The sequence below is a fragment of the Gobio gobio genome (genome assembly GCF_949357685.1).
Source record: "Gobio gobio genome assembly, chromosome: 4".
Classification (NCBI taxonomy): Eukaryota; Metazoa; Chordata; class Actinopteri; order Cypriniformes; family Gobionidae; genus Gobio; species Gobio gobio.
Window position 1 is genome coordinate 32,162,904 of NC_137100.1, and position 24,229 is coordinate 32,187,132.

At 38.4% G+C, this 24,229-nt stretch overlaps 1 protein-coding gene across 3 annotated transcripts; it reads left to right on the forward strand.

Moving 5' to 3' along the window:
• The first annotated feature begins 518 nt into the window (after nt 1-518).
• On the forward strand, nt 519-23,361 carry dnajb5 (DnaJ heat shock protein family (Hsp40) member B5). 3 transcript variants are annotated; one of them, XR_013816424.1, is made up of 5 exons: nt 519-544; nt 2,054-2,311; nt 6,679-7,316; nt 20,218-21,298; nt 21,571-23,361. XR_013816424.1 is itself a non-coding variant. In XM_079816054.1 (4 exons), exons 2-4 carry the CDS (start codon nt 2,101-2,103, stop codon nt 20,449-20,451), a joined length of 1,083 nt encoding a protein of 360 aa, XP_079672180.1. In that variant the 5' UTR covers nt 519-544; nt 2,054-2,100; the 3' UTR covers nt 20,452-23,361. The 3 variants fall into 3 exon arrangements, 1 of the variants encoding a protein (XP_079672180.1); XR_013816425.1 differs by having other exon boundaries at nt 20,218-21,248; nt 21,652-23,361; XM_079816054.1 differs by having other exon boundaries at nt 20,218-23,361.
• The last annotated feature ends 868 nt before the right edge of the window (nt 23,362-24,229 follow it).

Consider the following 24,229-nt stretch of genomic DNA (forward strand, 5'->3'; position numbering starts at 1 on the left):
AACTGACTTAAAAAAGTTAGGAACAGTCTTAAAGAAAAAAATGTGATGACTAACTTGTAAGACTAGTCTTAGTGGTTTATGCAACCGCCCCCTGCTTGACTGAAGAGCACATGCTTGGAGGTGGAGAGCGGCATAAGCGGTAGAAAACACTGTGGATAAGGCATCCTCAAGTTCTCATTTGTCAAATACAAAATGCTACTCTTTAAATCATACACTCCAGACATATGACTGTACATTTAAACATAAATAGAAAAAAAAAAAAGGATTTAGATTCACATTAGTAAAATTTGGTAATATTTCAATTTTATTTATCACATTTATAAATGTATTATTTTTGCAATTTCCCTTTATTGTAAGCACACTGTCAGAAATCTACAATGCACTTCATTAAGGGAAATGTGATTCTGGAGATGGACTTGCTTGAAGTGATTCATTTGCGAGGTGTGCGGGGCGGGGCGTATGTAAATTTGGGGCGTGGTTAAATGAATGGAGTAGAATGTCATGCAGCTCTAACCGGCAGACAGCTAAAGGATATTGTCACACGGTAAGCTCTGTTTTTTAATTCTGCATGCCTTTACAAGTAAGTTACAAGTGAAATATATCAAGAATGTGATTGAAAGTCTTTATAATTTCCTGTAATAGTTTATTGTGAGATTTCGAAGGCTATTTTGTTTTTAAAAAGCTTTTTTTAAAGTCTTGCCGGAGAGAATTTGACAACTTCGGTGGCTCATGGAGAATTATTATAAAATAGCATGTCGGTTTCTAATTAATAGTGATGATTAATGTTGATACAATAACTGTAAATACAGTTCAGGACAGTTATCAGCACAAGGCTTTTGAATTGTTATGGTAGTCTTTACTTTTATGAAAGTGCGTGCGTTTCAAAACCTCGCTGCCTGCTGTTTAGAAAGCTCAGAAGGGTTTGAGACACAGCCAGTGTTAATTTCATCTAATTTAAGGATGTTGTCTAATCGCACTCTGGTGTGTGTGTGCACACTCTGCTGAGCCGTTATAGCTGTAGTGTGTGCTGGTGCAGACGCGGGTAATCCAACATCTATTTTTATGCGAAAAATACATAAAGAGCTCAAACTGACGTCAGTGAGATATCACTCAGTCACCAGTCGTCCGTTATTTTTTCATTGGCGGTCACCGTGACATCATTAAATACCGGAGAGGGATACCGGGAGACCTCAGAGGTTTTGATTTAGCGATGAGGTTCCTGTCGGATGCGGCAAACCGGCAACATTATTCTGCAGATATTGTAGCTATCTGGTGAGCTTTAATTAATTTTTTCGTGATCTGTCGAATACAGTAGGTAACGTTAGCCTATATAAGGCTTTGTGTATTTTAGACAGAACCGTTTTTTCCTGTCAAACGGAAAAAAGATCAGACAAGCAAATAGCCAAAATGCAACATGACACTTTTTAAACGCATGCGTGTTTATGTGTGTAAATCGAAACTGCTCTGTATAATATGCTGAAGATAAAGTCTTTGTTTGTGTTTCTTTATGCAGTGCCGCCCAAACGACACGCTCAAATGATCAAGAGCTGCTCTTATTTGCGCTATACATATTAAAATATGTCCGTCTGTGTAGGCTACTGCATTCTGTGTAACACTAAAACCTTTCTTGGCCACTACATGACATATATGATTGTATAATATTGCTCTATGATATTTTATGTATTCTGCTTTTTTTAATTAATATCGTGTGGACACTGACTGACTGCAGCAGAAGCTCTAGTCTAGTCTAAGGGGCACAAGTAATATCAAACGAGCAGAAGTGCTGCTGTTCTTCATATCAGCACGACTGAAAAATGCCAGACTGTGCGTTTGCTATTACACAACAGTTCATTAAAAACGAATCAATATCAAATACTTTACGTTTAAAACACAAGGAATTTGTATATTTCTGTTTCCTTTAGGGGAAAAAAACAACAACAAAGAAAAAAAGATACATTATTTATTTTTATGTTGACACCAAGATAAATCTTAACCTGAATGCAGTTTTATTTCTTCATTGGTAACCTTGTTCGTTTTCACCTTTGTGTTGTAGAGACCTTGGGGTGGTTCTGGAAGGACTCTTATCTGTAAATTAAAGCCATGGGGAAGGATTACTATAAGATCCTTGGCATACCTTCTGGCTCTAATGAGGATGAAATCAAAAAAGCCTACAGGAAGATGGCCCTAAAGTTTCATCCAGACAAAAACAAGGATCCTAATGCTGAAGAGAAGTTTAAGGAGATAGCAGAGGCTTATGAGGTTCTGAGTGACCCAAAGAAGAGAGTGATCTATGACCAGTATGGCGAAGATGGTGAGTATATTTGATGAACTACAGCCAAACATCTCAGTACCTTAGCAGATTCTATGACTCATTCTTGGGGCATAATCAGTTTTCGGGGAAGCAATAATTTAGTTATCTTTTTCACAATTTGATATCCAGTTGATTTTTGATTTTGGACACAAGTTTTTCGATGTGCTTAACCCCGGATTATCATTGTTCTAAATCGCACTTTAAACCAGAGGTAGAGGAATGTTTCACACTTGTAATTTACTTTTTACCTATGAAACCCTGCTTTGGAGCAGGATTAGAACCACTTTTGCACTCTGCATTACGGTGCCAAACTTGTACAGTAGCAACAGACACCCAATATTCGCGCATATTCACAGTCAGTTTCAGCGTCTGAGGGGGGAAATGTCAAATGGTCAAGGAAAACATCAGCTGCGGTGAAAAACTGTTTTATTCTTACATTTAAAGTCTGAAAAAGCCCAAGCAGCAAAGAAAAATGGGATAGTACAACAATGTATGATGATGTGCAAGAGCTAGACAAGCCTTTATGTAAACAAAGTTCATCCAATCACTGACATGCAAATATGCAAATAAGCACATTAACCCAAGGTTTAGGAATTTATAGTGTGAAACATTGGATTATGAATACCTATTAATTGTCAACCCCAGGTAAAGTATTGTGAATCGTGAAACAAGATAACTTAGGATTCAGTTTTGCAGGGTTTAGAATGACCCACTATTTCAATTGTGAAAAGCCTATTAATTATTATTTCGAGGTGTTAGTGAGGCCAGCAGGGGGTGCTCACCCTGTGGTCTGTGTGGGTCCTAACGCCCAGATATAGTGATGGGGACACTATACTGTCAAAAACCACCGTCCCTCCTTCGAATGAGACGTTAAACCGAGGTCCTGACTCTCTGTTGTAAAAAAAAAAAAATCCCAGGATATCCTTTGAAAAAGAGTAGGGGTGTAACCCCGGCATCCTGGCCAAATTTGCCATTGACCTCAGTCCATCATCATGGCCTCCTAATCATCCCCATATGCTTGGCCTTATCACTCTGTCTCCTCTCCACCAATAAGCTGGTGTGTGGTGGGCGTTTTGGCGCAATATGGCTGCCGTCGCATCATCCAGGTGGATGCTGCACATTGGTGGTGGTTGAAGAGATTTTCCCCCTACCATAAATAGTTGAAGTACGCAAAACAAATTACTATTATTATATTATTATCATAACCCAGCAGTCTGTTAGGCTTGCTGCAGTAGTTGGTGTTAATGTCCTTACACCGCCTCCACTGTCTTTTTTTTTAATAGAAATTAAAAGCATTTAGTTGACTAATATCTTATCTTGTAAAGGATCCCACTCCCTATTCACTGAGTGCGCATGAAGCATCCATTAGAAATTGATTTCAATACCCAGCATATTGATAGCGACTCCCAGATGCCCGCAAATTATCAGCATATGCACAGAGTATGCGTCATTGCGAAAGTAAAAAACAGTGCTCCCCCTCTCCGGTGTAATCGGTAATACTGGTGTTGTCGCAAAATTACCGGTGTGAAAATTTCCCCACCGTCTGTTTGTTTTCAGTGTTGCATAAACAGTCTAAAATGTATCATATCTTTTCTAAGAAAACAATGCAGAGGCTACAAGAAGACTTCATGGACCCAGTCACGGTTCTGTGTTTATACCAGATAGGACAACCCTTAAAAGGATCATGTCATGGCTCATCTGGCTAGACCACTGTTCTTTATACACTGTCAGTGCAACTCTACCACCTCTGCTTTTTCCCAACTATCAAAATAACCTATTCACACTGCAGAAAAGTTCTCTGACTAATGCAGGACTATAATCATGGCACTATTCCAAAATAAGAAAAATGTCTGAGGAAACAAAGAAGGATTTGAAGTGTTCCCACTTATGCCAACTCCAGGCTAGATGCCAAACTAAGCATCTTTACACTGAGTACGCCTTTGCCAATTCCTCCTTCACTGAAGTTCCTCCTGAATTTTACAAGGACTCCCTTTATGTTTTTAGAATCTTTGCATACATTATTTCTGTGCACTGTGGCGTGGTTCCATATTGCTTGTAAAAAGAGCCAGTGGGTTCCCTCAAAAGGCTGTGGCAGCAACAGAAAGCTTATTTGCCTCTGTTTACACACTGGCGTTTTTAAATCCGTATTTTAAGATATATGAATCTGTTATTCCCAAATGACCCACAACCATCCCCTCATTAGCTGTTTTGGCCTGAGGTGTTCATTGAAGTTGCAAAGAATGAAGTGGGAACATGTTTTATAAGATGTCTGCATTAAGTATAGAGTTGAAGATGTGAAGTTGCAAGATGAGTCAGCTTGTGTCCTGGTAGTTAGAAGGAGTGCATTTGTTACAGGCCATCAATCTCCCACCATAACACATGGATGTTAATGGTTTTTTAACAGAACTGAAAAACACAAAACAAATGATTGTTTGATCCTAACTGACCTGCTCTTTCTGAACTTCTAATTTTGTGCTGAGGACTGTTTTGCAGTAAACTTCAAAACACATATTCACCATGCTAGGGTCTTCCACTCATACAGGATCATTAGTTGCCCAGGATTTTTTTGCTACATGTTCTTTTCAGCATATTTTTTTAGAACCAGACCACCAAGTGAGGCCAACTAGAAATGAAGAAGACTGTTAATTTAAGAGAGTGTTTCTGTGCTTTGCCCATCTATTTGAATCTGTTCTTTTGTAACCAAACTGAGAAGAGGTGGAGAAAAGAGAGAAAGAAAGAAAGACTTGGCAGGTCTTCTGTTGAGCTTTACACCTCAAAATCTCAAAATGGTGATGAGTGAACAGTTGCAGACTAAATGAAATTCTATTCCGTTTTACGTCATGATGTAGGGCTAGTACTTGATAATTGTCCAACAGGACTTTAGAATTAACATCTCAGTTGCCAATTATAGTGTGTCTGTGTAGGACTGTCATCATAATAATTCATTTAATTCAATAATTTTTTTTCTGGGGGAGGGGGGGGGGGGGCTGTCCTTTTAGTAATGTCAAAGGAATGAGTCAAAGAATCATCTTGGCGTTGGCAAATATTTTGGTATTGGAAAAGAGGTGCTTCTTTTAAGATTGAGGAATCTACAATCTCAAATTATTAAAACATAGTATGCAGTAGGCCATAATAGTTATGTCATCCTGTTAACACATCAGTTAACACTTTTATAGAAAGTGGCTTAGGTTTTATCAGTGTCTTCAAGGCCAGTGGAGTCCTAAATCCAGCTATGGTAGACACTCAATTAGTGATGCCCTCAGTATGGCTCCCTCAGTCCTTTTTATACTTAAAGGGTTAGTTCACCCAAAAATGAAAATTCTGTCATTAATTACTCACCCTCATGTCGTTGGACACCCGTAAGACCTCCGTTCATATTCGGAACACAAATGAAGATATTTTAGTTGAAAGCTGATGGCTGAGAAAGGCTTCACACAGGCCTCCATTGGCATTCAGTACATTGACACTTCCAAGATCCATGAAAGGCACTTAAAACGTCGTTACAAAGTCTATCTCACCACAGTGGCTCTACAATAATCATACAATGCGACGACAATAGTTTTTGTGCGCAAAAAAAAATCAAAATAACACCTTTATCCAACTTGTTCTCGACTTCCGTGTGCGCCTCCACGACGCATGCGCGAGAATATGACGTAGCGCCGGTGTTCGGGAATCGATGAAATACACACTTAAGCTCCATTTTGAGCACTACGCCGAGACCTAAAGCACGATCAATGTAGAATCCAACAGCTTAGACACGCGCGTCTTCCTCTGCTCGTAAACAAATCGCTTCTGGGTCATATGTCCGAACGCCGGATCTGCGTCATATTCTCGCGCATGCGTCGTGGAGGCGCACACGGAAGTCGAGAACAAGTTGGATAAAGGTGTTATTTTGATTTTTTTTTGCGCACAAAAACTATTGTCGTCGCATTGTATGATTATTGTAGAGCCACTGTGGTGAGATAGACTTTGTAACGACGTTTTAAGTGCCTTTTATGGATCTTGGAAGTGTCAATGTACTGAATGCCAATGGAGGCCTGTGTGAAGCCTTTCTCAGCATCAGCTTTCAACTAAAATATCTTCATTTGTGTTCCGAATATGAACGGAGGTCTTACGGGTGTCCAACGACATGAGGGTGAGTAATTAATGACAGAATTTTCATTTTTGGGTGAACTAACCCTTTAAGAGATGACAAAAAAACGATTTCAAAGAATTTTTAACGATTCAGAAATTTCACTGAAAGCTAAAGTGTTTGCTAACTTTGCAATGGTCACAGAAGAAACTGTGGAATTGGGCAGAACTTAAAATAACTGGAAGTAAATGCAGAAAACCCTGATACATTGTTCCCCCTGTGTATTTCCATTCAGGTTTGAAAACAGGTGGCACAGGCTCATCTAGTGGACAAGGGACTACATATCACTACACCTTCCATGGGGATCCACATGCCACCTTTGCTTCTTTCTTTGGAGGCTCCAACCCCTTCGATATATTCTTTGGCTCTGGACGCCAGCGAGGAACCACTAATGGCTTTGCAGAACATGGTGACCATGACATGGACATTGACATGGATGGAGATGATGATCCTTTCAGTTCCTTCAGCCACTTTGGATTCAATGGTATCAACGGTTTTCATCATGGTGGTGGTCGAAGACATCGTAATGAGCACCTTCATGGTGGCCGAAGGAAAATGCAGGACCCTCCGGTGGTACATGACCTTAAAGTGTCTCTAGAGGAGATCTTCCACGGATGTACCAAGCGGATGCGAATCACTCGCCGACGACTGAACCCAGATGGAAGGACAATGAGGACAGAGGACAAGATCCTTAACATTGTCATCAAGAGAGGCTGGAAGGAAGGGACCAAGATTACCTTCCCCAAAGAGGGTGATGAGACACCTGAGAACATTCCTGCTGATATTGCATTTGTACTCAAGGACAAGGGGCACCCACTCTTCAAAAGGGATGGCTCCAATATCATTTACACAGCCAAGATCGGTCTTAAGGAGGTATGTGCTCTTAAATCTTCTATGTTTTTACACAATCAGTTTTCAAACCATTGTTTCCCCTCAAAATATATTGCAGTGTTTCCCAACCCTGTTCCTGGAGGAAAACCAACAGTACATATTTTGGATATCTTCCTTATTTGGCCCATTCATTTCAGGTCTTTCTAACGAGCTGATGAGTTGAATCAGGTGTGTTTGCATAGGAATTTTAAAAAAAAATGTGTAGTGTTGGTTTTCCTCTTTTCCATTCAAAGTTATGAACTTATGCTCAAAATTGGAATATCCCATAAAACATTTGCGAATAAATCAGCATCTCAATTCCATGTGTTCAAGAGAGCAAAATTATCACAAGATATCGTTGGTGCAAAATATTGGTAATAACAGACACTTCTGGGAGATCATTATACCATATCATTCTGATGACTTTGGCACAGGCATTTTAGAATGATCAAACCAACATTTGGGATGCAGTGTGATGAAATTAGTCTGCTGGTTAGACCAGTTATCCAATCACATCCACTGTTGAGGCAAAGTCACGTGAGGTTTTTGTTGTGCAGCGAGGACAACTTGTCTTATTATCGGATCAAAAAATGTATCCGCCCCAATTTAAAGCACTAGCTTTTTAGAATTTATGTGCATCTTGACGTATCCATCCAGCGTTTTTTATGTGATATCCCAAATGTGCATAAAATAGGTGGATGGAAACATAGCTACTGATATATTGGTTACTGTCCAGAATATTGTTCAATATTGTTCATCCCTAATTGACAGTTTGTTTTTTGCACCTGTGTTTTTTTTTCTCCACTATTCCTTGACATTCCCTGACTGGCCATCAAAGCAGACTGGGTTGTTTTATCAGTTGGCTTCTGTAGCCCAAGAATAGACAGACCCAGACTTAGATTAGCCAGGTTTACGGCAGTCTCAACACTGGACCACCCTTTGGCCTTTGTGCCCTCATTTACATGGACTTAAAGGGTAAATTAATGGGCTTCATTTGGTATCAACCCCACTCCAAAATAAGTGCTGAGTCTGACCTTGTTAATCTGCACTGCTGCTAAATTTGGCTGCATTATTCTCCCCATGCAAACAATTGGTAGTTTTATTATCCTGCAATATCTTTGACTAGAGATGCACAATATATTGGTTCAGCATCGATGTGCGCATATCCACAATAGTCACATCACAGGATGTGCTATGTAACATAAGTAGAAATCATAGTTGTTTCGTTGATTCGTATGGACTAGGCCCCACGGTTCGGAACGCATGCGAGTCGCGGATTAATTGCAAAACTTTAACCATCATAGAGTGAAAGTTTATTATTTTCATGTGTTTTTAAGTTCCGTCAGTTTAAAAATGTAAACAAGTTTAAAGCATTCAAGCACAAGAAGATGCAAAAAAGAACTCAATTTGGAACTTTTTTCTAACTTGGCGCTGTTTTCTGTGCATGCACACATAGCCGCCGGCCCAGACAGCACGCGAACACAGAATTCACAGTTCTCTTTCTCGTCTTTTTGTGATTAAACGGACACATACATGGCGGACACATACATGCAAAATGATATCAAAGTGCCCATCTCGGCGAGTACCCTCGTAAACACATTTGTCTTAAGAAAACATAAACAGTTGAGAAAGAAAACAGATGCGTATCATTAGGCTATTTAGTCTTAAAGTGAAAGCAGCCTAATATACCTGCTGCCGTCTATATCATGTTTCTGTACCTGAATACAGTTTGACTTATCTGAAAAACATAAAGCACTCTTTGTTTAATTTGTTTCTTTGTTCAATTGTATTGATATGCTTGTAATTTGTTTATTATTTGTTTATTTTCTATTCAGATGCACTTTCCTAGAATCACTCAAATTATTCTATAATGATTAATTCTTTTCAAATAGAGATATTCAAGTCATCTGTTGAAATTATTTTCATATTGTAATATAAAAAAGCAGAAAAAAATAAATATCGCATCTGTTTTTCCCAATATCGTGCAGCCCTATTATCTTTGACCTACAATTTCATTATGAAACATATTAATATTATTGTCTAACATTATAATGTGTATAATTATGGGTAAATGTACCTGAGCATGCCCAGTGTTGATCTACCATAGCTATAGGACTCAATAGAACAAATCATGCTTGGTGTCTGTAGAGTCCCTCCATGGCTCAACGTCATTGCTGATTTACTCTCTCTCCCACTTCAGTGTGAGAGCACAGGAATGTCATGGTGCAGTGTCATACGCCAAAGCAGAGTCCTCGCTTTGAAAAAGCGAGTTGAACTCGCCTTGATGAGTTGAACTGCACATATAAAATTTTCATGTGATTGAGCAAAGCGTGGTTTTTCGGGTTGCATAGAACATTTAATGTTCACGTCTGGAACCAAAAAAGTATTGCTGATAATATAGTTTGTTCACAATAAACAAGTAGGTGAAAAACAATCGTAACTGTAATTGAAAAGTTAGATTTTTATGAATTGTATTTCTGTTGCAGTTGTGTTTTCATCATGAAAGTTCAGGAGTTTACAGCTCAAGAATTTCACTGCTGCAGCGCTAGCCTGTGGGGATTGAATAAGAACCTCAGAAAATTCTGCCCACAGTCATTAAATGCTGGAACATGATGCTTTTTTAATCAAAGCAATCATTTAAATATTATTTTGATGGTGCCTAGATGTAATGGGATTTCCATGGGCTGACCCACTGAGGATAATAACCACAGTAACTGCATATATTTCTGTTTGTCTAGTGACCTAGAAAACCACTGTCAGTTAATACTCTATAGTGACATTAGCAGAAATAGCCTTAATGTCAGTCTTGAGTGACCGTGATGTGTTTCAGAGCACTGCTGTCATTAATAGAAAAGATATTTCCTTGTCTTTCTGTTAACTTTACTTTTGACAACTTTTACCATGGCAGCTCAGCCAAGGCACTCAGCTGTCAGCTGTTTCAAACAATAATGTGTCAGTTAGATTTCCAGTTCTACAGCGTAGGCTCTTTTGCCTTAAACAGCATTTTGGCTTTTGCAATATGTCAACCACAGATTTTAATATCTGAAAACATCTACGATAAGGTGAACCGATTTCTGAAATGGAAACCGGGGACATTTTCTATTTGAGTGGCCAAATATCATTGTTATTATCTATTAATTAAAAAAAACCTATTATTGTTAACATTAATAATTATTATGATTTAGTTTGATTATTAGGATTTTTGCTGGTTTTAATACAATTCACCACACCCACAAAACAATAAAACAATAATAATTCACACAATGAAAACAGTTAATGGTAACCATTGTAAATAGCAAGCAGTTCAAAACAATATTATAACAAAATTATGACTTTACAAAAACACATCGTAAAAATAAAACTACAAATATATGATGAATAAAACTATTGAAAAAATAGTTTATAGTATTTAATATCACAAGTTGTTTATACTGTATACAGACATGACAACTTTTCTTAACTTCAAATTTGCAGTTTGTTTTGAACGAGCTGTAAAATGAGGACATTTCCGGAGACAGCTCCAGTCGGGGGCAGAACACCAAAAACCAGGACTGTCCCCGGGAAACGGGGAAGTCTGGTAACCTTAATCTACGGTGTCTTAAATAAATACTAACAAAGCCCCTTTAAGGCATGTCATTTCACACAGCGGCCATCTTTGAGACTCCACTGGGCCAGCTATTTCAGTCATGCAAGTGCAGCATGACTGAAATAGCTGGCTCTTTGAATGGGGAAACATTAAATTCTCCAAAAGTGTTCGGCAAGCTTACGATTAAATTTCATATTTGAAATCACCAATGAAATCTGACAACTATAATGTTTCATAAATGTTGTTTCTAAACACTCGAATCATGACAAAAAAACCTGCGTTTTTCAGGCTTGAGCCGCTAATTCGTACGCAGTGACACGACTTTACCAATCAGCGATTGGCTCTTATTCCGTCGTATTGCACATTGCACTTTCTTCCATTCATAGTAATACGAGTGTACCGTCTTTCTGTATATAAAGTCTTTGCTACTAATAGTTTCTGAGATGTTTTTCAGAGCAGTGATTTACTTTTAAAGGTCTTGCTCATTAGATGTCCAGAATGAAACTTGATAAGTGCCAGTGAACATCACAAACTGTTTTGCCATCTGGTACCATCTCATTCATACTGATGGCAACTTGCCACACAAATTTTCATCTGCCTCTTTATTGTAGAAGCATTCATAGGGCAGATTTAGCATGGCTCTAGACTAGGCACATTAGCTATATTTCCATCACCCTGTTTATATGCGAACTTTGAAGAATTGCATCAGAAACGAGTTTTTGCGCTTGCTTGAGGTGGTTTTTGACGAAAAAGAGTTAATGCGAATAATGGGACATGGAAATGTATTTGCCGAATAAATTCTGATGTAGCAAACATTAAACCAACGTGACAGATCGTCTGTTTTCCCTGATGGGAACATTCTAAAACAAATAATAACCAAAATACTAATAAAGCATACCATGTGCAGAAAAGCCGATGAGCCCAGATATGACGCTTGTTGGAATAGTTCTCCCTCTGTGTTTATGACAATCTAAGTGTGAGTACAGATTTTGTTTTCGCAAATCACTAAACCTGCCTGTGTTTTATTAATAATGTATAACGTTTTTCGTCTTTTTTTTTATAACTGTTGTTGGTCCATTAAGCCTCATTATAAGCGTTTTCTTGGTTTTCTATGGGAGGAAAACGCTTAATGTGTAATTAAACGTGTTGCGTTCATATTGTGGACTCATCTGATTTTCTGTACAGATGCTTTATTTAGTTTGGTGTTTACAGAGTTTGGTCTTTTAATACCACTTTCTTAAGCCACGTTAAGGTTAAACTGAGGGAGTTTAATTTACTGTTAGGTTACCAATACCACCGCCATCCACTCAAACAACTTGATGGAAATGCACCTAATTCGCATGTTTTTTTTTGTGGTTTTTTTTGTGAACTTTGAAAAGATTTGCTTCACATTTGGATGGAAACCCAGCTATTGTCTTCATTTCAATATGACTTTTCATTTAGAGATGCTCTTAGCGGAACCCCAAGGAACTGTTTTAATTTGAGCTCTGCGCTTCATTAATTGCCTGCTGGTAATGACTGTGGGTTTGTACAAGAGTAAGACAGCTATAGGGTCCTTGTCTTCTGGTAATTTCCATACCCAATTCACCTAGTAATTACTCATCAGCAGTACTAAAGAGCCCTGTTAGCAGCGATGCCGAGGAAACACAAGGCCACATGATGATATCTGTATGATGAAGCTGGATTATTTAAGACAGCTCAGAATGTGATCTTGTATCATTAAGTTAATATGTAAAGGGGTCCTATAATGCCCTTTTCACAAGATGAAGTCTCAGGTGTCCCCAGAATGTGTCTGTGATATTACAGCTCAAAATACACCACAGATTATTTATTATAGGATATTTGAGAACCCCTATTTGGGTGGCAGCAACAATACGTTGTTTTCGTGTGTCTCTTTAAATGCAAATGAGCTGCTGCTCCCCGTCCCCTTATCAGAATAGGGTGCAGCCTTTACAGCTAGTTTGGACAACAAAAAGAGGAGTGTGGCGAACCTCACACAGTGAGTAGAATTCGCAAAGACGGATAAATACCAACTGTTTGACCAACTTCTTTTTCAGAACATGCAAGTAACGCACGTTATATTTTGTGAATGTACGCAAATCGCCTTTGTGAATGTGCTGGTTAGGATGCTACTTTATACGGTGGCTAAAGTTACCATTGTCTCTGTATTCACAGTTCAGAGCTATGTCATTAGTTTTATTTTTAAGAAGTAATAAAAGTGCGCTTCTGAATTGTTCAGGCTGTGAGCATTTTCGGGTTAATAACAAGCTCTTGTCTCTTTGAATACAGTAAGAGACAATGGTAATTTTAGTCACATTAGCACATTCAGAAAGGTGATTTGCCAACACACATTATAAAGTGACATTCCACGTCCGTAAAGCTAGTTTCTGTGTCCAGAGATCGGATCGTCTGGGGCCTCGCCTTCGTCCCTTCGTCCCTGCTTAGGGCTTTTCGGTACCTGTACGACCAGAGCAGGAGTTTGGTCCGCATTGCCGGCAGTAAGTCAGACTTGTTCCCGGTGCATGTTGGACTCCGGCAGGGCTGCCCTTTGTCACCGGTTCTGTTCATAATTTTTATGGACAGAATTTCTAGGCGCAGCCAAGGGCCGGAGAGTGTCCATGCGGGGACCATGCGATTTCATCGCTGCTTTTTGCGGATGATGTTGTCATGTTGGCTTCCTCAAAGCTGGACCTTCAGCGTGCACTAGGACGGTTTGCGGCTGAGTGTGAAGCGGCTGGGATGAGAATCAGCACCTCCAAGTCCGAGGCCATGGTTCTCAGTCGGAAAAGGGTGGCTTGCCTACTTCCGGTTGGTGGAGAGTTCCTGCCTCAAGTGGAGGAGTGCAAGTATCTTGGGGTCTTGTTCACGAGTGAGGGAAGGATGGGAGATTGACAGACGGATCGATGCAGCTTCTGCAGTAATGCAGTCGATGTACCGGTCTGTCGTGGTGAAGAAGGAGCTGAGCTGTAAGGCAAAGCTCTTGATTTACCGGTCGATCTACGTTCCTACTCTCACCTATCGTCATGAGCTGTGGGTCATGACCGAAAGGACAAGATCCCGGATACAGGCGGCTGAAATGAGCTTTCTCCGTAGGGTGGCTGGGTCACTCAGCTCAGTCACTCGGGAGGAGCTCAGAGTAGAGCCGTTGCTCCTCCACATCGAGAGGAGCCAGCTGAGGTGGCTCGGGCATCTATTTCGGATGCCTCCTGGACGCCTTCCCAGGGAGGTGTTCTAGGCACGTCCCACCGGGAGGAGACCCCGGGGAAGACCTAGGACACGCTGGAGGGATTATGTCTCCCGGCTGGCCTGGGAACGCCTCGGGGTCCCCCCGGAAGAGCTGGAGGATGTGGCTAGGGAGAGGGAAGTCTGGACATCTCTGCTTAGACTGTTGCCCCCGCATGGATCAGCACAATCGTCTCTGAGTTTTAAGTACATTACTCTGATACTAGTGAGTTTTAAAGAGTGTTCAATGCGATAATTAATTCCCTTTTACCCGTCCAACAAAAACAGAAGCAATTTGGGCATCACTAAGTATTGTCTCTGTCATCAAATCGTTTCACCTAGTGTATGCCATATCAATATTTACGCTCGTTTTTGTCTTTATCTGCCTTTCTATCTTCTGGCTTCAGAGCTTTCTGCTTCTTCAGCCATTCATTAACTGATGCTCTGAATGTTTAGTAAAACATTTCCATTCTGTGAAAGTTGATATAAAAAATAAAGATGGCGACAATGTTTTGACATTGATATGAGATGAGAGAGCGAGAAAGTGCAGCTGGTATCCTGTATCTATTCTGTGGAAAATGAGTATTGGAAGCGTTTCATATATTTCAGTATCGATATCACAAAAAAAATTTTTTCACAACATATTGCACTTTATTATTTCAGATACCTTTTTAAAAGACAATAATTGAAAAATGTATATTATATAAAATTCAATCCGCCAAAGTGGCTGGTAGTGACTGCGTTACATGCCACTGCTGAAATCCACCCGCATCTGGTGGGTAGTAATGTCAAGCCCTGAAGGTAACTACTAGGGCTGTGCGATATTGAAGGAAAATGCGATATGCGATATCCTTGTTAAATAATGCAATATTAGATATGCGATACGATATTGCTTTAAGTGTGTAAAATCTATTTCTTTCCCCAACTGATATCTTTCACTTAAAGCATAACCGACTGTTTACATGAATACTCATCAAGACAGCCATTTTGACACAACTGTGTGTGTATTTGACAGTTCGAGTGTGTAACACGACACGAAAAAAAAGAACGGCTTGTGCGCACATATATGCTGTGTGTGTCAGACAGCATGAGACTGCAAGGAGTTGTTTTTCCAAGTTATTGCGTTTAATAGCTCATTTTAACGTCAAGCAAGTCCAATAAGTAACAGTCATGTGCCCAATCTATTCTCTGCTATATGCGTCAACCTAAAACGTACACTTTTCACAATGTTGAAGTAGCCTATTAAAATCATTCAGATATTGCATACCCTTGCTATATGCATATTGCGATATGTACATTTGCGATATTTCGATCATTTCGATATATTGTGCAGCCCTAGTAACTACATGGGTTAAGGTTAGATTTAGGGGTATAGGTTCAGGGTAAGTAATTAGTTATTACCCAGTTATTATAATAAGTACATAGTATGTACATGGGGAACAGGACTGTAAAATAATGTGCTACTGAAAACTTTTATGCTGAACCTGTACGTCTATGTTTACACAGCAGTAGAATACAGTTGTCAGTCATTTGGAGTGCTAAATACAGTTCTGTTCATAAACATTTAGGCTTTTAAAAAGAGAGTGATAACTAAATTGTCAGGACCTGCAATTGAATTTTGAGCAAGTTGTGAATAGTTGCATTTGACTACTTGTCAGCGTCATCATTGACATACTTATGAAATGATCTGCTTGCTTAGTGGGTTTGTAAATGTAAATGTAGCCTATATATTTCCCTTGTGGTAATGTTCTGCAAACTTTGTCTTGGTGCAAATGTCCAGATCATTGACAAACCTCAGTTTCGCACCTATAGCTGTAGTAGACCATAAAAGGATCTCCTTTAACAACACTGTTTGGGAAACATCATCATTAGCCAGAGTTGAGGAGATGCCTGGCACCTTGTCATGGTCAACTGTTTTGTGAGAGTATCAGCTACTCCCTTCTTTCCATGAATCCCCCCGTCTCCCATCCCCCCATCCCACACCACTGCTGTCTGTAGGAAGGAGCTGATGTCATTGCGAACACATTTTCTCGTCCCTTGAGACAGCTGCTAAGCAGAGCTGTCTGGAATTGTTTGTGCTTGGTATTCACAGAAAGTTCATGAAAAGCTCTTCCAACATAAGCTCACATGCAATAACCGCAGGTTCTTCACTGCATACATTTAAGCTTTAAAGTCTTGAATTTATCCTTTTCGTTTTTAATGTCCTGATTATTCAACAGTGAGGAATCAGCTCTGTTAGAAGATAAAAATGAACTAAATCTGTCATCTAATCCTGTCAATTATATTTGTAATTTGTATGTCTTATTATTTTTTACATAAATCTGTATATCTATGCTTTTATCAGACGGTCCAGTGGGAACCTTAAAGCTTCAGCCCCTCCATAATGGAAAGCGTGGCAAATCTGTTCACATTATGACACGGCAGGATTATATGAACCAGTGAAGTCATGAATTCTTTAATTATTTCAGGCAATAACTTTCAGAAAGCTCAGAGTATGCCGTCCACTAGCATCTCACTAACACCATGAATGCAATACACTCAAGTATTGCAGCAACGCAAAAATATTCTCAACATATAAATCATGTCACAAAATAATCTGTATCTAAGGTTTTCCTCAGTTTCCATTTGATTTACCTTTCTTTTCTTTTTTTTACATTTATTGATTCAACAGATGCTTTTATCCAAAGGAATGAGGACAGTGATATTAGGGTTTGCGTACACTGATAAAAAATTATTCAGTCCCACTTTAAATTAGGGTGGGCTTAACTACTATGTTCTTACATAAAAAAATAAGTACTATGTACTTATTGTGTTCATATTGTTTTGCAAAAACACTTTGCTGATATTGATGTGGGATATGGGTAAAGTTAGGGTCAGGTGTGGTGGTATGGTGGTAAGTTTAAGGGTAGGGTTAGGTGTAAGGTAAGTGTCAACAGTCTAATTACAAATGTAACAACAGAAATTAATTACAGTTGTAATTACATGCAGGTAATTTTTTTAATGTAAGTACAATGTCAAAACATGTATGTACACAATAAGTGCATTGTATCAAATGATTCATTTAAATGTTAGTACATAGTAGTTAAGGCCACCTATTGCTAATATAAAGTCCAAGAATTTTTGATACTGGTGTTCCCATAAATAATGAATAAGGTTACTTTTTCGTTGTTTTCCAGCTGTATTTACACTGTTTTATTGTTGTTTTTGTTGTTAGGTTTAGTAACTTGTTGTTTTGTGACATCTGGAGTTCATTTTCTATTTAAAATGACACATTACTCAAAAATGATCCATCGAATGTTACCGTTATTGTGTTTGTGTATATCAAGTATTGAGGTCTATATTCGGGTGGGTACATTATTTATATTGTGTAGATCATCTACGCAATATCTACTGTGTTATTTACTTAGATGTTTCTAAGTAAATCATACAATTTAAAAGCATGGCTTGATTCAGTGTTATATTGTTGAGTAACATTTATAGACAGACAGTGAGTAAAATGTATCTGAAACAGAATATTGCCAAAATAAACGGATTAAGTGGAAATTACGCAACAAACTTTAACTGGCTTGGTTAAATTGACTTATTCTCTTTGATCATTTTACACAACGTAGTTAAGTAGATTTTACAAAAACTAGTACATGAAAAAGTAAATTGTACTTTTTTAAAAGTTTTGTTTTGAAAATTATTCCACTTCAACAATTTGAAAGTGTTCCATCTGTGCAAATAATCTAATTTTAGTTTGTTTGTGCAAACCTATGGAATCCTGATTCAGTCTCTTTTTTTATCCATAGCAACTTCTGATTTTGGACTCGCAATTAATGTCCTCAGCTGATTTTTCATTTGCTTCATTAGCTGTGTGAAATGAGAGCAGTGGCCAGAATTAGATTTCTGTGCACCCAGCTACTCCATCTGCAGCATAACACTCACATACACACACTTGGACTTCCCCACATGCTTGCCCACTTTGACACAATCCAAGTCTGAAACTTTACAGCTCCTGCAAAAAGTTTTGGACCCACTTCATATTAGGCGGCCTTAACTACTATGTACTAACATTTTAATTAATCATTTGATACAATGCACTTATTGTGTACATTCATGTTTTTACATTGTACTTACATTTAAAAACATACCTGCATGTAATTACATCTGTAATCAGTTTCTGTAGTTACATTTTTTTTTACATTCCCTTACACCTAACCCTACCCTTAAACTTACATATACCACCACACCGGTCCCTAACCATACCCGTATCCCACCTCAATATCAGCAAAGGTGTTTTGCAATACAATTTGAACACAGTAAGAACATTGTACTTATTTTTTGATGTAAGTACATAGTAGTTAAGGCCACCTAATATAAAGTGCGGCCAAAGTTTTTAATCAAATGTGAATGAAGCTATTTTGTAGATAATTGTTGACAACGTTTATATATATATATATTAGTGGTGGGCCGTTATCGGCGTTAACGTGCTGCGTTAAAGCTACACTGTGTAACTTTTAGTTTATTCTTAGCTAAAAACACTTAGTTCTTTCAAAATATATGTGCTCATTATGTATATTTACTTCTTTCAAGTAATAAAGTATTCTCGTAAGTTTATAATATGCCACTGAAAATACATACGGGTAAGGGGTTCGAATGCCGGTCCCCATGTTGTCCCTCCATCTTGAAAGTACATTAGCCAAAGAGGGACATACCCGTAAATTCAAGCTTCGCCTTTCGCGTTTTAACACTCGATGGCACCGTGTCGAATGTGGACGAGCTCGAACTGGAAGCCATATTAATCTTGGACTAAATCGGCCACCGTAGGAGTTAAAACGAAATCGGAATTGAGAGGAACAGAAACTAAAATTCACTGGATGGTCATACACCTTTTCACCACTAGATGGGGGAAAATATCACACAGTGTAGCTTTAACGTGAGACTCTTATCGGGCGATAAAAAAAATATTGCCGTTAATCTATTATCAAAGTTGGGTTGGGAGCTGAGTCTATACTACGCAAGCTATGATGACTTTCACCTTGATATTTTAGCGCGGATGTATACCTAGCCGAATTGCACTGTAGAGGCGTGAGAACGAGTCTTCTAACATGTGTGTTTGCCTACTAGTGTTGTCAAAAATATCCATATTTCGATATATATCGATACTGAAATATCTGAAACGATACGATACTCATTTTCTACAGTATCGATATCAGCTGCGCTCTCCTCTCCGACCGACAGTGACATGCACCCGCCTCCTCTCATTCAGTCCAGTTAACCCTCTGAACATGGCGAACGGGTGTTCTGCTGGATTTTCCCTCATGACAGCGTGTTAGTATTGGTATGACCGGTCTGAATTTCGCGCAGGGTTGCACATAACGTTAATTCTACTAATTCCCGCAGATTTGGCGCTCGCGTCTGATGCGCACACACACATACCGTAATAAAGCCGCCTCTGACATACAAGTGCAAAAATGAGCTCCTTTTTCCAGCTTATTAATGGTCAAATACACTCAAAAATGTCTAAATGCCCGTCTTGGTGAGTTTTAACGTAAACACAGTCGTAACCAACTCATAGGAACAATGTTTGGGATCCATGCGTGCGTCAGGTCTTAAAGGGACTGAAGTTATTTATTATTCAAACTACAAAAAGACAAACGATCACTTAAGAGCACACATATTCTGAATGCCTTCGGCAGAATTCAAATGAGCCATTTTAATCTAGATGAATTCCAAGATTACAGTGAGATTAATCTAGATTAAAAACATTAATCTATGCCCACCACTAATATATATATATATATATATATATATAAGTTAAATCTGTAAAACTTAAAATGTTGCTAGCATATTTTTTATGGTAAGGTTCTGGCAACCACAGCTGCCGGGTTTTACAGCAATTTATTTTATTATTTACAGTGCACTCTACTTATATAAACTACTATATGTGAACTATGTCCATACTGTACATGTGCTCTCTGTGCCTGTAACATCATAGAGGCATCTTACACTAGGTCTCTATGTCGCCATGTAGAGTTTGTGCTTAAGTGTTGAAATACCATCAGCGTCTCTTGTCCGCACTGACTTCACTTTTTCTTTTTTTCTTTTTGATAGGCTTTGTGTGGCTGCACAGTGAACATTCCCACCATTGACAACCGAGCGATCACATTGCCCTGCAACGATATCATCAAACCAGGCACAATCAAGAGACTGCGTGGAGAAGGCCTACCTTTCCCAAAAAATCCATCCCAGCGCGGGGATTTGATAGTGGAGTTCCAGGTGCGCTTCCCAGACAGAATACCACCCCAGTCCAGAGAGATCATCAAACAGCACCTACCACAGTCTTAGAGGAAGTTCAGTGGATTCACTTTAAGCTTACGTTTTTCAAACACACGTTTTCCTTCCAATACAGACACTGAATTCAAAGAGGGACAAATATGTCGCAAGGACCAGGGGCTCATTTGATATTTTGCTACAGTTTTAATTAATTTATTATCACTGAACATGTGAAACGCCAAATTTTTGTTGTTGAGATGTTAAAGTAGTTTGTTATGCAGAGGTTCGTGGCTTTGTTTCACCCCATGACTTTTTTTTAATTATTTTTATTATTTTCCTTTACAGTTTTCATTCTCTGTATTAACATGTTGAAGGCAAACGGTTATAAAGAAAAACAAAATGAATGATTTGTTGGATGGAAGGTTAATATTTTTGGTGCAATGATGGGATGAGGACGGTCCAAAAACAAATGGCTATTTATTCAAAATTTGAATGTGTTATTTTGTAGCAGATTAAACTCTTTTCCATTGTAATAATCAATTAGCTCGTTTTGAATTTTGATTAAGTAAGACAACTAAAGTGTTGGAGACTTCTGTTTTTTTTAGGGTTTTTGAGCACCAGCAGAGCCGCTTGGTAACGATTTGATAGATTTCCACTTCCTGACCCATCTCTACGGGTGCTTTCTGGTAGTTTTTGAAGTACCAGGTACTGGCATTTCTGGTAAACATTTAGTGGTGTGATCAAGGGATTTTTGTAGGTCACAGAAATTTTGAGTGCCTTAATGTGGCTCCACCAAACCAGCTGTTTTATTTTCATTAGCATAGAAAAGGGTATTGTTGAAATAAATACTGTAATTATTTAGTCCAGGGGTCGGTCCTGCAGAGTTTAGTTCCAACCCCAAATAAACACACCTGAACCAGCTAATCAGTGGCTGAATCCGAAATCGCCCCCTATACCCTCAAATAGGGCAATATTTGAGGGAAGAGCCATTTGTAGTGGTGTCCGAAACCATAGAGGATGTTTTTGAGGGCACTCATTCAATCCCAAATTGCACGGCAATAACGAGTGTACAGACTATGCCTACAAACAATGGCTGTCCGAATTCACTCACTCATTTTCATTCACTCCTTCAAGTGAACTGTATTAGTGGACTAACGTAGAGAATAGTTTAGGGGGCGATTTCGGATTCAGCCAGTGTTTTACTAGGCCCAAGTAAGACACTGATTAGATGGTTCAGGTGTGTTTAATTGGGGTTGGAGCTAAACTCTGCAGGACAGTGGCCCTCCAGGACTGAGTTTGTAGAACCCTGATTTAGTAATTTCAGTACCCAAAAATAATGTATTGCAACAACATCATTAAAGGAATAGTTTACTCCCAAAAGGATAAATTGGTGATGTAGTCATCATCATGGTGCTCGTAACATGTTATTGTTTCTGTGGAACATAAGTTAGCTCACAGAATGTCCAGGCTGTTTTTCCAGATAATGAAAAGTAGATGGTGACTGGCTGTCAGGCTGTCTCTTACAACTTCCATGTTGTCCAAACCAAAACTTAAGCCGTTATTCACATAAAATCGTGCGTGCTGTTATGTGCCTCACCTCTAGCTGTCAGTAAATAAAGAAATTGTGTGTTGTGGAATCACCAGCTCTGATTGTGAAAGAATGGATAAGATTTGAGATGAGAAAGAAAGTTTTTTTAAAGGTGCAAAGGTGCAAAAAGATAAGTACATAACAAACAGAACAAAGAACAAAAAAATATAATGCCATCATTGGCAATCTCTTATATCATATGTGTGTTTAGGTTTCAGTCATATTTGTCAATCCAAGTTATATTATAGTTAACATACAATTATTTGGCACATCACACACAACAAAAAATCTTTGTCTTGGTCATATGTACTCAACTTTTTACGATTTGGTCTGACAAATCCTTACTAACAGTTCTTCATTTTTTTATTAACTGAGAGAAGGAAAGTTTCAGTGAATAACATAATTTCTGGTCTGTTCCTTATGTCAGGTTGTTTTGTCTGAATTGAAGTCAAAATTCACTTTCATTGTATAGAAAAGAACAGCCTGGTCATTCTGCTAAGTAACACATGTTGTGTCCCATGGAAAAAAATAATGTGGGCAAGATAATTGTTAAATTATCTTTTTTTTAATGATAATTTTTCATCCTATGAGCCAATGGAAGTGAATGAAATACTATGTTACTTAATGTTGATTAGTGTTTGAAGATCGGTCTGTGTGAAACTGAGAACTGTGATGTTTTTTGAAATACAGATCTTCATTGTCCAGTAACCACAGCTACAATTATTGCAAACTTTTTTTAACGAAGTTATGAGGGTTTTATTTGTATTTCAAACAGCGTTTTACTACAACCGTTTCAGTATTTCACACTTTTAAATGTGTGCAATGTGAAATTAATTGCAAAAGTTGTCTGTATTTTAGTTTAGATTTATATAAAGCACAGTCAACTTTCAATGGATTTGTGATGTACATCTTTCTACAGTAACAACAACCTTTGAGTAACAGTATTTTCTATAAAAGCAACAATTTTCAATTTTCCATGGATCCATCCAGGATATCTCTCATACAGTCATAACTGTCATTTAATCATTACTGTATTTGGTGATCAATTTGAAGTATGGAAGAACACAACCTTTTTAAAGACTGGTGTAAAATAGTTGTATTACATTCAGCCACTTCTGTTTTGAATTTGAACGTCAGATTTAAAATGTCTCATGTTTGTGACTTCTGTCCTCATGTATACAGTAAATCCAGCTCCCTGTGTCCATTGGGTGGATAAATCAATGTAGAAAGCAAAGAGTCTGTTAGTTTCCTGTGATTCAGAGAGAATATGGCCTGTAAGGGTGTGTGTGTGTATGCCATGCTGTTGAACTCTTTCATTTTCAGTAGCTGCCGTATAAATTTTTGGTGCTTTAGGAATTATTTACAAGAACATGTAATAAACCAAACATATTGACAAAAAATCACTGTGTCAGGCTGAATGAAATGTACACCGAAAGCTGTCCAAGTTACAGGACGATGTAAACAAATCTCAATACAAAAATCAGAATGTTGACAACAAATTATTTGAATGTACAGATGCAGTTACACTGTAACAACTATCAAAGGTTTCAACTCCAAAGATCAATGCTGGACTACAGTTTTGAATTTCTAGTTATATTTAAAATAAATGTTATAAAAGTATCATATTTGGGACAAAACATTTGCTTCTATCTATTTAAAGTACATTATGTAAAGTCTACGTGACATGAATGGAGAATGCTTTAATTATGCGGATATGTCTGACAAATGGCTCATGCCACATCGCTTGACTCAGAAATGATCCTCATCCCTCCTCTGAAATTACCCAGTGAATCATGCCGTTCTCAGTTACCAAGAATATCTGACTCAATCAACTTTAAGTCATACAAAAAGCATTATTGCTCAAGTTAATTAACTAAAGGTGTTTATTCAAATATTTCTTCATAAGGTATGAATCAAAGTCCCATTTATGTGTACTGCTGACAAAGTATAAAATCTCTATCATTAAGCATAATTAAACATTCTCGATGGGTCTGATTATCTGTGTCCCAGACATGACAGCTCCATTAACTGCACTGCATTCCTCTAATGGCCACTGACCTGGCCTATGATCTGAGAAAGTAACACTCGGTTTTCTATTGAGTTCATAATGAGCTGACCCGGGTTGACCCAAAGACATTTTGGGATCATGTAAGACTGTATAAAATGATTCAATCTCACACACTGGCACAATAGAATTCAACAGTCCCTGTGCACCATTTCAGTGGCCTGAAAATACTTTTTCAAGCATTTTTCTCATCTGGT

Excerpts from the sequence above, each read along its gene's own strand:
- dnajb5 (XM_079816054.1), top strand. The coding sequence starts at position 2,101 with ATGGGGAAGGATTACTATAAGATCCTTGGCATACCTTCTGGCTCTAAT. Across the intron at positions 2,312-6,678 it reads TGACCAGTATGGCGAAGATG|GTTTGAAAACAGGTGGCACA; the intron begins GTGAGTATATTT and ends ATTTCCATTCAG. Across the intron at positions 7,317-20,217 it reads CCAAGATCGGTCTTAAGGAG|GCTTTGTGTGGCTGCACAGT; the intron begins GTATGTGCTCTT and ends TCTTTTTGATAG.